We start from the raw sequence: 14,160 nt of genomic DNA, 5'->3' as shown, positions 1-14,160 counted from the left end.
TTTTTAAATGAAGACGCAGGTAGAAAAGAGCTCCAAAATCTCTCGCAATAAGCGTCCACTGTATCCTTCTTGGTCAACCGGAGATGGTTCCAAGCAGTTCGTATGTCGCGTTTATACTCTCGAGTCAGCCAAGAAGAAATAAAAGGCCTTTTGAATTTCAACCATTTAATTGGTGCTGTCTTGTTTACTAGAAGAGTGGACCACCAAGTTCGAGCATTTCCCTTAAAGTAAGAGGCAGCCCTCTGAATCTTGGAGTGCTCTGAGTAACGCCCTCTTGAGAAAGCTATGTCAAACTGCTGTATAAAAGACAAAGCCTTCGAAGCATCTCTATTTCTTGCTTTTATCTTCCAGAAAGTCATATTGGTTGGCTTTATAAAAATTCTTCTTGTTTGTGTAAAAGCTGTTGTCATCAGAGTCCGAACCATCTGAAGACGAGTCCTCTATAGAACTGTCAACCACTGGGCGAGATTTAAGCGTCTGTGCCTTTTTCTTGCCCTTTCTGAAGCTATGCTTTTTGCTTCGCTTTTTGCCTTTTCTGTCTTCTCCGCTCGAGTCAGAGGAGCTAGCAGAAGAAGAAGAAGAAGAAGAAGAAGAAGAAGAAGAAGAACTGGGTACTCCTTCAAATCGAACACGCTTCTTGTCCTTTCTTGCCGATTCAAATGTAGACTGACGACCCAAATAACCCAGGAAGTCAGTTCCTTTCTTCTGATTTTTGTCGTGCTTTTCTGCTTTTTTTTGTGGGTCAAAAAGCTGAGCAATTCGTGCATCAACCACCTCTTCTAATTCTTGCTCTGTGTATATTCTTGGAGTAGGAGGTTTCTTCAGGGCCGGTTTGAGGGGTGGTTCGGTGGTCTGCCGCCACTATGAGTGCACCTCGTCGAAGGAGGTCTGGCTCATAAATTTTGCAAATTTCGGGTCCTTCGCAAAATTTAACATTATCTTTGTTGCATTGCTGATCAATCGACGACGCTCCATCTCTTCGATCTCCGCCTGAGTAGGCCGAGGCGGGCCGTACTCCTCACGTGAATCTTCGTTGTGATCTCTTCACACATCTCCGGATGCAGAGGAAGTCGATTGATCTCTGTCTGAAGCCATACGTGCCGCGCAAAAAGGATCGGATTTCCCGTAGAAGAGAAATCGGTTGTGCTCTGATACCACTGTAACAGACTTGGACACTCCAAGTTGAGAATCTACCGCGACACCAACAATAAGTCACTTCAAAACAGTTCAGAGTTCACTATTCATTTGACATTGGCCCGGCGGAGTTCCGTGCCTAGAGATGTTGGCCCCAAAGAGTGGCGCCCCTCTCGGTATTTCTTTTTGTATTAATCTGTTGCAAAGTACAAGCGAGTGGGAGGCTCTCTCTCTCAGACTCTGCGTCCAGATGCTCTGTAGAGTGGGAGGCTTGCCCACTTATTTAAAGAGTTTACAAGGGATGCCAAAAGCAGAGCCCCAAAAGCTGAAAATCAAAAGCCTGTTCTTTTCTCTCTCAAGCTCTCGAGCCTAAATAAGCAAAAGCAAAAGAGCTCTCTCTCTCTCTCTCTCTCTCTCTCTCTCTCTCTCTCTCTCTCTCTTGCGTAGAATTAAAGCAAAAGCTGGCCCTGCGTTTCTACTGCCACAAAATCCACCGCAAAATGCGGGCGTCCGTACAGCGTGCCATGTGTGAGCCCGCAGAAGGCGCCGCAATTTCCGGGTCAGGCCTATCACGTCACTGCTGCATTTGCGGGAGTTCCATCGGGGAGGGTGTGTGTGTAAGTGTACTGGCGGCCACGTCACTAATTTGTGACACCATAAGTTTGAAAATTATTTGGGTTAGGTTCTCAAGTCTAACCCCCTTCTGGTCATTCGGCTGGGTTCTGTAAGTTGGTAAAACTTCTTTTGCCTCTTTTGCTAGGGTTTAGGCTCTGATGTGTCTGGCCGCTGTTGTTTAGGCCATGCCACGTCATCACTTTGTGACATACCCCTCTTGAAAGAATTGTAATCACCCTGGATGACGCCTGCCAAACAAACATGGGACAAAAACTAGCTTAGTAAACACTGACTGACGTACAAGACTGCACACGTCTAGTACTTGCACAAAGACGATAGTCACTGAAATTCACATCATATTCGCATGAAGACTGCACACATCTAGTACTTGCACAAAGAGGATAGTCACTGAAATTCACATCACATTCGCATCATTAACCCTGTCGAGATCTTAGATTATAATCATAATCATTGTAACTTCTTTAGCAATCACATACAAACTGCACTGATCTTTTCACAAATCTCTTGATCTACTAAATCTCGTTACTTTCATATCCACATCACCCCTCAGGTGAACAAGATAAAATGTTGTAGTCATTTCGCCTTTCAAACATTCACTCAAACAATATACACATGAGAGAGTGCGTGTAGCAAATTCATTTTTAAAAATACCCATTTCAAAGTACTTCTTTACATAAGGTCATTTAGCACAATATTGTCACCCTGTCAGTATCTTTGAAATCTCAAAAGAAATCAGTGATTTTATTCCATTGAGATAACCTGTGACAGAGGAGCAAAGTAACTCCCCTCTTGTGCAGTCCACTCCACACCAGATCCAAGCTGCAAATTCATCATCAGCTCTTAGAATAGTCGGTGTTAAACCAAAAGCTTCAACGTAAAGCTGATCTCCTCTGTCTCTTCCACTCTGGGCTGCTCAGCAGGTTCCTTGTCCATCGGCACTTCACCTTTGAAAGGTCTCAATAGAGTCACATGAAATGCATTGTGAATCTTCAAAGTGTGGTAACTTCAATCTGAAGGATACATCATTATATCTTTTCTTAGATCTGGACAGGTCCATAGTATCGCATACTTAGCTTTGGAAAAAGCCTTTACTTACCTTCCATTTCCGTAGGCGTGTCTTCTTGAGTCATAGTAGCGTCCAATTATCTTCCTTCAACTGCAAGTCACGTCGATGCTTGTCTGCTGCCTTCTTATGTTGTGCTTGAGACTTCTCCAAAGCCTCCCATACATCAGAGAGGTACGACTTTAACAAGTCCAAGACCACTGAATTGGCTATGTTTAACTGCCCTTCTGTCTGTGGGTGAAACGAGGGACGAGAATTTAACACTAGTCTTTGTAATTGTACACTCAAATGTCTTGAGACACTAAAGTATCTTATTTTTCTAGCGTATTGTACAGTCTGCCACGACAACCACATCAACGATCGTACGACAGGATGACGTGGCAGATTGTACAGACAATTCCGTAATTCGCACTGACAGCTATACGGATTTCCGCTTTTTGCGCTGCTGCTTTTGTGATTACTTGCTTTTGGGGCTTTGCTTTTAGCATCCCTTGTAATGTTTATAAGTGACCTAAGGGGGCTCACTTGTCAGAGCATTTGGACGCAGAGTCTGAGAGCGAGCACCCGCGGGAGTTGTACTTTACTCAACGATTAATATAAAAAGAAATACTGAAAGGGGCGCCAGTCTTTGGGGCCAATACCTCTGGGCACGGAACTCCGCTGGGCCGTGTCGACTCTCTCTCTCTCTCTCTCTCTCTCTCTCTCTCTCTCTCTCTTTCTATTAAAGTTCAGCGATTACGAAGTTTCTGTTCGTGTTGCTATTGATTTCTCGCTTGGAATTGGTTACAAGCCACCACTGGACAGAAGATTAAACCCTCAACAACTTTCCCCTAAGAACACTTACATAGGAGAGGGCATCTATAAAAGCGAAGGGCTGTTTTCATCCCCTAAAGCTTGGACTTTTAAGCACAACACCCACACACTGTCATCATATACAAAAACAATCGAAGGCTTGCTAAAATCAGCCTTTAGGTTTTTGCATGTGAAAAGGAATAAAAAGCAAGTCATGCCTAGAAAAAAATCATGAAGAGGAAGAGAAAAAATGTAGGCGGTAGGAAAATTCCTTTCTCTGTTGGAAAGAGTGAGATAATCAGCCATCGTCCAGGAGAGGAAAAAAACATCGTTTTAGAGAGTAACATTCTAGAGAATGAAAATCAGATTGAGAGAGAAACTACACACTGTAGCAAGAGAGGAGAGGTTCTCTAGAATGGAATTCATCGCATATGTCAGAGATTTTCTGTTATAACTTAGAGCTCGACATGGATCTAGAGAGTCTATAACCAACCAAATGGATGCAGTGATCAGTTGCATGTTGAAACTAAACACTAACCAAAGCAATTTTCCTTGATTGAAGGAGTCAAGGAAAGAGAAAATCAAAGAAAAAATTAAGACATGTGCACTATATGCTCCAAGTCATCATGCTCTCTTGTCTTGTGTTTAATACGGAATTGAGCCAGTATTACGGGGCCTGCAGCTATATTCAAAGGCCTACTATTCCTTTGCTATGGAGAATCATAAGTGCAATTCCTTGAACTGTTGGTTTTTCTTAGAGTAGTCAAGGCACTTTCTTCAATTATTAAGTCTTTCTTTGTCATGAAATAACCAAGACAAGCATGCTTTGTTGTCCATGTCTGATGGAAGGAATGTTACATCTTGTTCGACCCATCTGATTCGTCCGGTCCAGTCCAGTCCAGTTGGCTAAAAAAGTGACGGTTGCAAGCCATTTTGGGCCCTCCTTCCCAAGGTTTTCTTGCTTCCTCTAGAGGTGTACTCTGTGAAGTTTAAAAGTAGTGAAGTCTAAGCAAAAAATACAACCCAGGAGATGTATCACCAGAGAATCATTTATTTTTAGTCTGGCTAACCCAATGACTGTTGGAATATTCAACCGTACATGATCGGATGTGTCAGAAGTCCGATTGGGCTTTCACGATTGCTTTTTGTGCTTTCGGATTGTACTAAAACTATCGATAAGAACTATAATAGGAATCTTCGAACAGGTGATCAAAGTAACACATTCTGCGGATGAGCATGCAATCAAAATCTGCTTGTACTGTGTGGGAGAAGATGTGGTGAAGAGAGACGAAGTCACCCAATCTTTAGGGTACGAACATGCTTCTTTTTAGAGGGCTGAAAACTGCTGTCTGTAGTGTACTTGACATAAATGTAGTGAAATGCTTAGTGTACTCGACATAGATGTAGTGAAATGCTTAGTTCAAGATTGAGGATAAATTATAATGCATTTTGCTTGATGTCCTTTCTTTCAAGAATCAAAGTAATGCACCTTCGTCTTTTATCCATATTTTCGTAGTCTCATGCTTATAATCAAAGAGGGAGGGAGGAGCAGGGGGGAGTTACTACATTTTAAGAAGTTTGTGCTTTGAGAATGGGGTAGGGTCTTATAATGCCCAATGGGCATGCCATCTACTAAGCTTTTCTGATTCGCATTAAATATATGTTCCCACCAATAACCGAGGTGCTAAAAACTAACAACTGCATCCTATTAGCAACCATAGGAATCGACTTAAAAGAAGATTTTCATAAAAATTAAAAATATGGTGGTAGCACTGCCATGTGAGACTGCACAGGATTGATTCAAGCTTTTTGAAGAGTAGAAATCCCTGTGGACCTTTTCCATATGACAATAGTTGTCACATCACCTCCCTTAAGTTTGGCATTTATTATCTGCTGGTTTTTTTGGTAGCTGAAGTTTAACATTTACTCATGATAACGTTGGGCATAGTGAAAGGTGCTGGTTGTTTTTAATCCTCAGTACATTCTTGACTGCCTGTACAGTGTTGTCCATATGACCTTTCTAAATGTATTATGGGCTTGTTTGATCTATATCCAAAGAATAGTCCAATGGAAAAGTGTTATACTTTTGTGGAATACTCTTTGTACACAGATTTGAATGACTGTTCCTACATGTACCTCGGAAAAAAATACAGCACCATAAAATGGAAGTAACGCGTGCTTGCAAAGTTTCTGTTTGCATGTGTACCATGTGCGGATAATTTGCCTTCTCCTCCACATTTCATGCAATTTTTGAATCACATGCAGAAGGCAATTGCAAAGTTTAGATTCTTGACGTAAGATTCTTCTCTTGTTATAATGTCAACAGATAGATGGCACCAGCTTTGGTTCTTTGGATGATATTCCAGGTGGTGGGGCGAACAACTTTCTGAAGTCTCTGCAGAGTGCTCTAGATTTTGATTTTAGCAATGAAGAAGAAGGTATGCTTGATTATCAGTTTATGCAGAAAGCTGATATGATACCAAGACGAAGTCTGTGCATCATTGAAATGGTTGGGCTGCGAGTTATATTAGTTGAATGCTTGTTTTTCTCTTCTTTCCTTTTATTTCTTTGGGCTCATTCATTGAAGAACCATGCACTTGAGTCTTGGTGGTAAGGGATTTTGCATTTTTTTGGAGAAAATTAATGTTTATATTCATTAAGAGAACCACAACCAGCTCAATAAGAAACGATGGTTATTACCAGCTTCGCTGGTGACGAGACAGCTATCGTATAACCAATCTTGTCAAGGGATATTGTGTCTGGTTTCAGCATTTGTTATCCTACAAGCAGAACACTCTAGTATATTTTGACAAATGTCGCGGCATGCATGAAAGGGAAAATGAGTCCAAGAAAGACGAAGTGATTGATGTGCAGGTAACAAAGTTGCACTCAATGAGGGCCATCTCATAAGCTCTTGGAGGTTGTTTCTCGTACGAATTTTGACAGCCATTGCAATGTCGCTATCTCGTGTTTTGTATCACTCTCACTGTACCAACCATAGGTGGGTTAATGGCAATGAGAGGAAGGGGTGGTGCATGTGACAGTTGAACTTATGTTTTGCATTTAATCTCCAAATGACTGGTAATGCAACTCTAAGTTATGATTGAAACTCTGTACGGCTCATGTGTGTCTGTGTTGTGTGTGTGCGCCGCATGCGTGTAGGAGCATATATTGGTACCTATTTCTATCAGACACTGGTGATGTTAGTGGGGATGTCTTAGTATTTAGTCAATACCATGCATGATGGAGCTGATGGTTATATTGTCTTGTGGATGACTGCCACGAGTCTACATCTTGCACTTCCTTCTAAGGGTTTAACTAAGCTTACCCTGCATTCATCTAGATATATATAGGCCATAATCATTCATAACCATTATTCTAATCTGTGTTTTTGGTCCTTTAAGATGGGTAGGGCAAATTCTATAGAGAAGTATGTAAGCGCCCTGTGGGAAGAGAGTTTGGTAAGCCAACAAGCTTGAGATTGCATACAAAAGTGTGAAAGCCTCTCTGTCTCATATGTGTATCTGGGGTTGCCTTTCACTACCTTGAGAGCCCGGAGACGAGAGCCACACATTATATTAGGGGGGTGGGAGCCTGGAGGTAGAGGTAGTAATGTCATATGTGTATTGAGGGGTGACTTTCACTACACGGAGTTGCTGATTTTCCATGAGGCAGGCAGCTCTGGCCAGATGGACATGGGGTCATGCAGCATTAGCCACATTAGAGGGAGAAGCACCAGGAGCCTATCACCAAGTGTTGATTTTTTGATACCTTTGTCCCTCCAGCTCTTATGTATGTAGCTCCGGTATGGGCCCTAGGATTGTTCTGGAGGACAGGAGACAGATGGAGAGGCCTTAGGGTGCTATGCTGTCAAGGATGATACATAGCAAGCCCTCCGTACCATGACATAGTATGTCATAAAAATCTAATTTCTACCCAACCCAAATGATTTTCTCATATTAAACTGATCATTTAATGTGGGAGAATAAACGGGAACAAGGGTTAGAATATAGACTTGTCCTTACAGATCTATCTCAACACGGGGCCAATGGTAAACGGGTCCAAATGAGAGGTTATCTGTCAAAGAGCAAGGCTAACCAATGGAGCTTAAAAGACCTTAGGGTTAGCTTCATTGAAGACCTCCAAAGGTTAGTGTTAAAAGTTCTTTGACCTTGGGTAAGCTAGGGCTGAGCTTGAGGTGGGAACCCGGCCCAAGCTTGAGGTGCTTGTCGTGCTTGATGACTAAGGTGCTTGAGGTGCTTGTCTACTTGTCCCAAGATTACCCTTGTTGTTTGTAATGCATCCTGCATGTGATTGGCCAGTCTTGGAGGTGTCCAATGAGCTTCAAGCTTGAGCTACAAGGGGGGGTCGACCTAAGCAAGAAGGGGGCTAGCTTGGGGGGCATACTCTCCCACACACACTCACACACACTCTCATTGTGTGAGTGCAAAGTGCAAGATCTCCATCTCCTTCTCCAAGCTAGTAGAGAAGTTGAGAGCCTACACCAACACTCTTGGCTATGGAATGCAAATCCAACCATGAGCCATGATTCAATGCTTTAAGCTTGCCATCTTCTCCATCTTCATTACTATGCTATTATGTATGCTAGCAAGAAGAGCACGATAAGTGAGGAACTAATTCTTTCTCCTATGGAATGTTTCTTCCTCCTCTTCCCTACCCTCATTCCCCGTTAGCTATCTCCACCTTCGAAGGTGTTTGAGGCCTTGGGACCGAAGCTTGGGATAGTTAATGCTTTTTGCAAAGTTTATGTTATGCTCGTGATGCATGAAGTTTTCCATCTTCATTTCATCACCTAGGTCACAAGGAACACAAAGATTGTAATGTACCAAGTCTCTCTTGATGGGAGAATCTATAATACAATTGCCTATTGGAGGGGGGACCGGCTCCACATAAATCTGGTCCTCAACTGTTGTCATGTTCTCTAAACTCTCTCTCTTGCAAAAGTATTGTTCATGCCAAGTTAACTAAGTACTATGTTTATGTTGCTACCATCAATTAAGTTCACCCTCTATGCTCTCAAAGTAATCTCACAAAAATGCTTTCTCTAATTTCCTAATTCCGCTACTCTCAAAGTTCATAGGCCATTTTCATTACATAGTACGAGCTGAGTTTGATGCTCATACCATTCTGATTGACGCACTTTTTCAGACAATGGGGTTTATTTATAGATTTAGAGAGATGAGCAGCATAGAGGGAGGATCAGTGTGAGGGCTAGGGAGGCTTTTAAGACATTGGCTGCCTAGGGGAGGAGACACACATGGTATGCTATAGTAGAGATGTGGTTTGCCAGACATGGACTTGATATGGAGAGACTACCACTATTTCAGTATGATCTACACGAGCCACATATACAGCTGTCTAATTTGGAGAGGAGTCAAGTTATTAGATGTTATTTGATGCAGGATTATGTGATGTAGACACGGGTAGACCCACCGGCTTCAGTGCCCAAGAAGATGAAGTTTTACAGGGATCATTTCTTACAGATGATAGAGCAGGGGTTCATTTAGCGACTAGGGTATATGGACATATACATGTCACATATAGTTACCCGGAACGGGAAATTGGAACGGAGAAAGGGGAACGGCAACATGCATGAAATGCCATTCCCTGTTTCGGATACGTTTGAAACACGGAACGGGGATCCGGAATGGGAAATTGGGATGGGAACGGGGAACGGGGACCTGAAAATGGCCATTCCCTGTAACTATGATGTCACATGCCATGAGGAGCACCATTGGCCATCTTAGAGGCTGCTAATAATAACATAAAGAACTCCCCCCCCCCCCCCCCCCCCCCCCCCGCGGGTGGAAAAGCCCTGAATTTTACATCAGTCAATTATCTGACTAATGCCAATTATTTGGTGAAGTTTACATCAGTCACTGAATGGTCTTGGCTATTGCGCTCATTTATTTTGCAGTTGAGGTTTTTTGGTTCAAACTTGCTGATAGGATTACATAGTATGGCTATAAAAGTTTTGTAAAGAACTGATTAATCCTACTTCATTTGTGCTTGATTCAGGAAAATGGCAAAATGACAACAATCCCTCTTTGTACTTCTTTGTTGGTTGCAGTACTGGTGAATTGCCAGCTGTTGAAACGTATGTGGTAAGCCTTTGAATTAGCAGTGTGTATGTTTACCTGACGTTAATTGTACATATATGTTGGTAAAGTTCTCCTTTGTAGCATAACTTAAGAATTAAACAGAAACAGGACTTATATTCTTACTAATGGTCTTATATTCTTACTTCAACTGTCATCGTTGGCATGTGCTCAGAAGAAAATAAATAAAAGTTGATCAAATGGTAAGGGGTTCCCCTCTGGGACATATGTTTAAGTGTCATGTTTTGCAAATATTGTGGTCTCCTTATGCCGGAATGATGAAACACTCTTTTGACTTTTGAAGACTGTTGTCCTCAATGATGACATGCACCAACTTGTCATTTGATCTGAAGATCAAATGGAGTGGTAGAAAAGTATCTTCGTTTTTGTTCTAACGCCCCTATGACTTCCCTATGGTTGAAATGAACAAACTAGTGCCAGAGTGGCTTCCGAGAAGATAAGATATCTTCATAGATCTAGCAAGCTTCATGGTTGGGCAGAGAAGGCTGTATCTATTCATAAATCTAGCAAGCTTCATGTTTTGCTGATCAATTCTCTTAAATTTTATGGATCTATTGGTATAGTGAGCTGAGAAAGCATTCTTGAGCATCTTGGTTGTGATTTTTAGAGAAGAGTCAGAAGTGTTCAGGGCAAAGTTCTCATGTCCCTTTTGAATTCTTCGTTTTTCCTCTCAAACACCATTATTGAAATACTGTGCAGAATACTGGTTCAGGCATTGTGTGCTCGTGTCCACTATGTACATGTATTACTGGAATGTCAAGCCAACGAGGCCGTTGCTGAAGAGAAATGCAGGCGTGAGAATGGGGATGAAGAACCTTCAAAAAGGGTTACAAGGAGTGGAGGCAAAAAAGACAATGCCTCCTAGATCAACTTTTCCACAAGAGATGCCTATCCCTGAAGTGCCTATGCATGAAGCTTCTAAAGAAAAGAAGAAGGAAGCAACGAAAGTTAAAGCAAAGGGTCTTGCCTACTAGCTCCAATCCGATATAGAGGCAGCGACAGATCTCAAAAAGCTTTTGGAAGAGAGGATTTTAAACAACAAGGTTGAATTTACCTTGGGTGAGATTCTTGGCATATCAAAGAGAGAGTTCCATGAAGAAATCATTGACATAATCAATAGAAAGCGATAGTCTCTTACTGAAGCTATCCATGTATAGGGTGAAGGAGAGACTTTAAAGAGTACAAGTTTATGGCGAGCAAAGTGATGAAACCATTGCTGGATGCTGCAATTCTAGAGGAGTAAAATTTTCTTTTTGGATGACGAAGATGAAGTTGAGACAACCCACAAGAGTTATTACTCCAAGAATCATTGTGCAAGAGCAACAATTGAGACTTTGCTAAAAGTGGGAGACTTAGAAGAGCCATACATTGCGCTGATAGCTCATGGGTCAGAGTTTAACCTCATGTCCAAGAGTCTTTATCAAAAAGGAAAATGGCCAATCGATATAAATCATGGATAGATGATTCGTGCAACAAATAACTCCTTAGGGGAGTTCTATGGAGCTTGTCCAAATGTAAGGGTGACTATAGGGGATGTGAAAGTTGATCAAAGCTTCTTTGTACAGGAAATGTCTATATATCCTCTTATCCTTGGGCAGCCATACATCACTGTAGCAAAGAGAATGTGTCGTGCCCTTTATAGTGGGTGCTCCTCAGTGCAGTGTGCGTGAGATCGTGCTCCACAGAATGCAAACACAAAAGACAATGAACAACAGATCAACAACAGCATGACTCAGCAATGAACGTGAACATGAATAGCATGAACATCGACTAACTTAAAGAAACCAATACAGACTTTGGCATGGTAGCACACTCAGCTCTAGCCTAGATCTCATGGGTACAATGCAGAGTTACCCGGAACGCAGAACGGGAACGGCGACGGGCCTCCCTGCGGAATGGGGGAACGGGAACGAGCCCGGAACGAGAGGCTAAAAAAACACCCAAATATTGTTTTTTTTAGCGTTATGTGTTTGAATACAAGTAGTACTAGAGTCCTTTGACTCGAATACCCACAAAAAACACGATTCGAAGACCATTCAACCTTATTATGACTTGATTGGGATGTGTGACGCACAGAGTAAATAACACATATACAACATTGAGCAAACACAATGCCCATACACAATGCTCTCAAATAATTGCAAGAGTAGTAGTCAGAGATAACACTTTGGAATTAATTATGGCTAACAAGCCTCAAGGGCCGCCAAGGTGCTACAAAAAAAACAAAGGGGGGCAAACCAGTGACCACAATACCAAAAGATTGAAGGTGACAAATACCATAAAGATGCTAGTAGCTACAAATGGCAAAGAGGGCAAGGCTCAAGCAGCCATACAAAAAGGTAAGGATAAATGGCAAAGACTCAAGACTCAAGAGCCACTAGCCTGAGAGGCCTCCCAATCCGTAGTAGCCGGCTGTAAATCATGCACATCCTCCCATTCCTCATCATCGAGCTCTAGGTCCGGCTCGATCTCAGCCACGGATGAAGTACCTGGTGTTGGTGGATGTGCATCTCCACCTACCTGAGGAGCCTCTTGCTCCATCTCCCACTGTGTAAAAGGATCTGTCTGTTTGTCTGTACTCTTGCAAAGAATTTTCAAATTTGCGCTGACGAAGACAAGATCATTAGCCTTCTCCACTCCAAGCCGATTCCTCTTCTTGGAAGCAATGTGGCTAAAGTTACTCCACAATTGCTCCAAGCATGAGGTACTAACTGATTGGCTGAGAATACGGATCGCCAATCTCTGAAGCTCAGGGCCATCATAGCCATAGTCCTCCCACCATAGCACTGAACCTATCTTCCTGCGATCAATCTGAGCATCTGGACTGCCAAATGACCCCCGCATCTCTCTGTACTGTCTCAACTGATCTTTGACAACGCGTCGCCCATCTTTGTCTAGAACCATCTTGTTTAAGATCTCTGTAAATTGGTTCATGACTTCCCTATCTGTCTCTTGCCCTGCACCTTGGAACTCTGGATCCACCATGTACGCTGCCCCGTGTAAAGGAGAGGCATATGAATTCCACCTTGAGCTGCAAAGCGCATGGATCTCTTCATACCGCTCTGCGTTCGGCTCAAGCTGTGCAAGCTGCTCAATCATGCGGTCCATTGCCTCATAAATCTTGCCAATGCAAGGATCCATGCCATTCAGAACTCGAAGCAAATGAACCACCGGTTTTACCTGTGCGTCTAGACTCTTGAGCTCCTTCCAGAACTCAAGATCCTCTGCCTTATCCTTGCACAAAATCCCTACAACTGTCTTTGCATAGAGGGAGGTGGTGAACTCATCACTGATGAAGACTTGTCGGACCGCATTTTGACATTCAGACAGCATGCGCACAAGAAGAAAGTTGAATGCGAAGCGGGTGTCTGAATACTTTAGAAGCACTTTCCCGCCCGACCTCTTGAGGTACTCACTCCGAACCAAGTTGTGATTGTTGATGAAAGTAACAATCTTCACTGCATCAGCAATGACTGGAGCGATCCAGTCTAGCTTGCCGATGTCTTTTAGAAGGTTGTTCAAGCAGTGTGCCATGCAAAAGCACACTGTCACATGCGGATAGTGGCCCTCTATAATAGCTGCTGTTGCCCTATTTGATGCCTCCCCATCTGTGACAAAGACCACCACGTGTTTGCAGAGAGGACATCGGCGGACTTGCCACTCTCGGTGGCATCATGAGAGTTCACAAAGTACATCTCTCCACTCGAGTATGCGACGAGACCATGGATAGATCTCTTCCTTGTATCTCTCCATCCGTCGGCAATGAGGGAAACGCCATGTTTTGCCCAAAGATGCTGAATATTGAGGGTTGCTTGCTCCACGATAGCCTTCTCTCGATCGAGCAAAGTGGTCCGGAGAGCCTCTGAAGATGGCGGCACATAGCCGGTGCCATACTCTCCTATTCGTTGCACCATGGCTTTCCAATACTCCGACCTATTTTGATCAAATATAGAAAAGGTTAGTATCAAAAAGGTGGAACCGACGATAACGGAAGAAATGAGAGAGAAGATTGATAAATCATAAAACAATGAACATACCTCGCCGCGACAAATGGGATATGGTCGTGATAGAAGAATCGAGCCATGGTCGCATCCACCTCTTCCTTCTTCTTTGGGTCCCAAGAGGTGGCAAGGGTCCTTTGGCGACGTTTTGGACCTTTGTGAAGATGCACCAACACCTACACCGGGTAGAGAGGAAGAAGGGAAAATGAGGGTCTTTGGATCAATACCTTTGCGTGTGGGCTTGGCTTTGTGGTTGAATTGCCGATCCTTTTCCTCGAGCGCCTTCCTCTTCTCGATGGTTACGTTGGAGCAATATCTCACCTCATGTCCCGGCACTCGAATAAAGTGTGCCCTCACTTTGTCATGCCCCCCTTTCTGCGTGTAAGAGCATAGC

The 14,160-nt window shown here is 43.0% G+C and overlaps 1 protein-coding gene across 3 annotated transcripts in view; it reads left to right on the top strand.

Moving 5' to 3' along the window:
* LPA3 (Low PSII Accumulation 3) overlaps positions 1-14,160 on the top strand; it is a 94,450-nt gene that overhangs the window by 27,992 nt on the left and 52,298 nt on the right. For all 3 annotated transcript variants that reach the window (XR_015190090.1, XM_086527625.1, XM_086527624.1), the window contains exons 6-7: positions 5,952-6,063; positions 9,665-9,750. Coding sequence is in view for 2 of the 3 variants with exons in the window: in XM_086527625.1 (XP_086383751.1) it covers positions 5,952-6,063; positions 9,665-9,750 (198 nt within the window). In the remaining variant the exon portion in view is untranslated. The remainder of the gene's footprint in view (positions 1-5,951; positions 6,064-9,664; positions 9,751-14,160) is intronic.

The sequence above is a fragment of the Adiantum capillus-veneris genome, chromosome 13 (genome assembly GCF_014529385.1).
Source record: "Adiantum capillus-veneris isolate H3 chromosome 13, ASM1452938v2, whole genome shotgun sequence".
NCBI lineage: Eukaryota > Viridiplantae > Streptophyta > Polypodiopsida > Polypodiales > Pteridaceae > Adiantum > Adiantum capillus-veneris.
The sequence above is the reverse complement of the archived record's forward strand: the minus strand, read 5'-3'. Positions and strand labels throughout refer to the sequence as shown.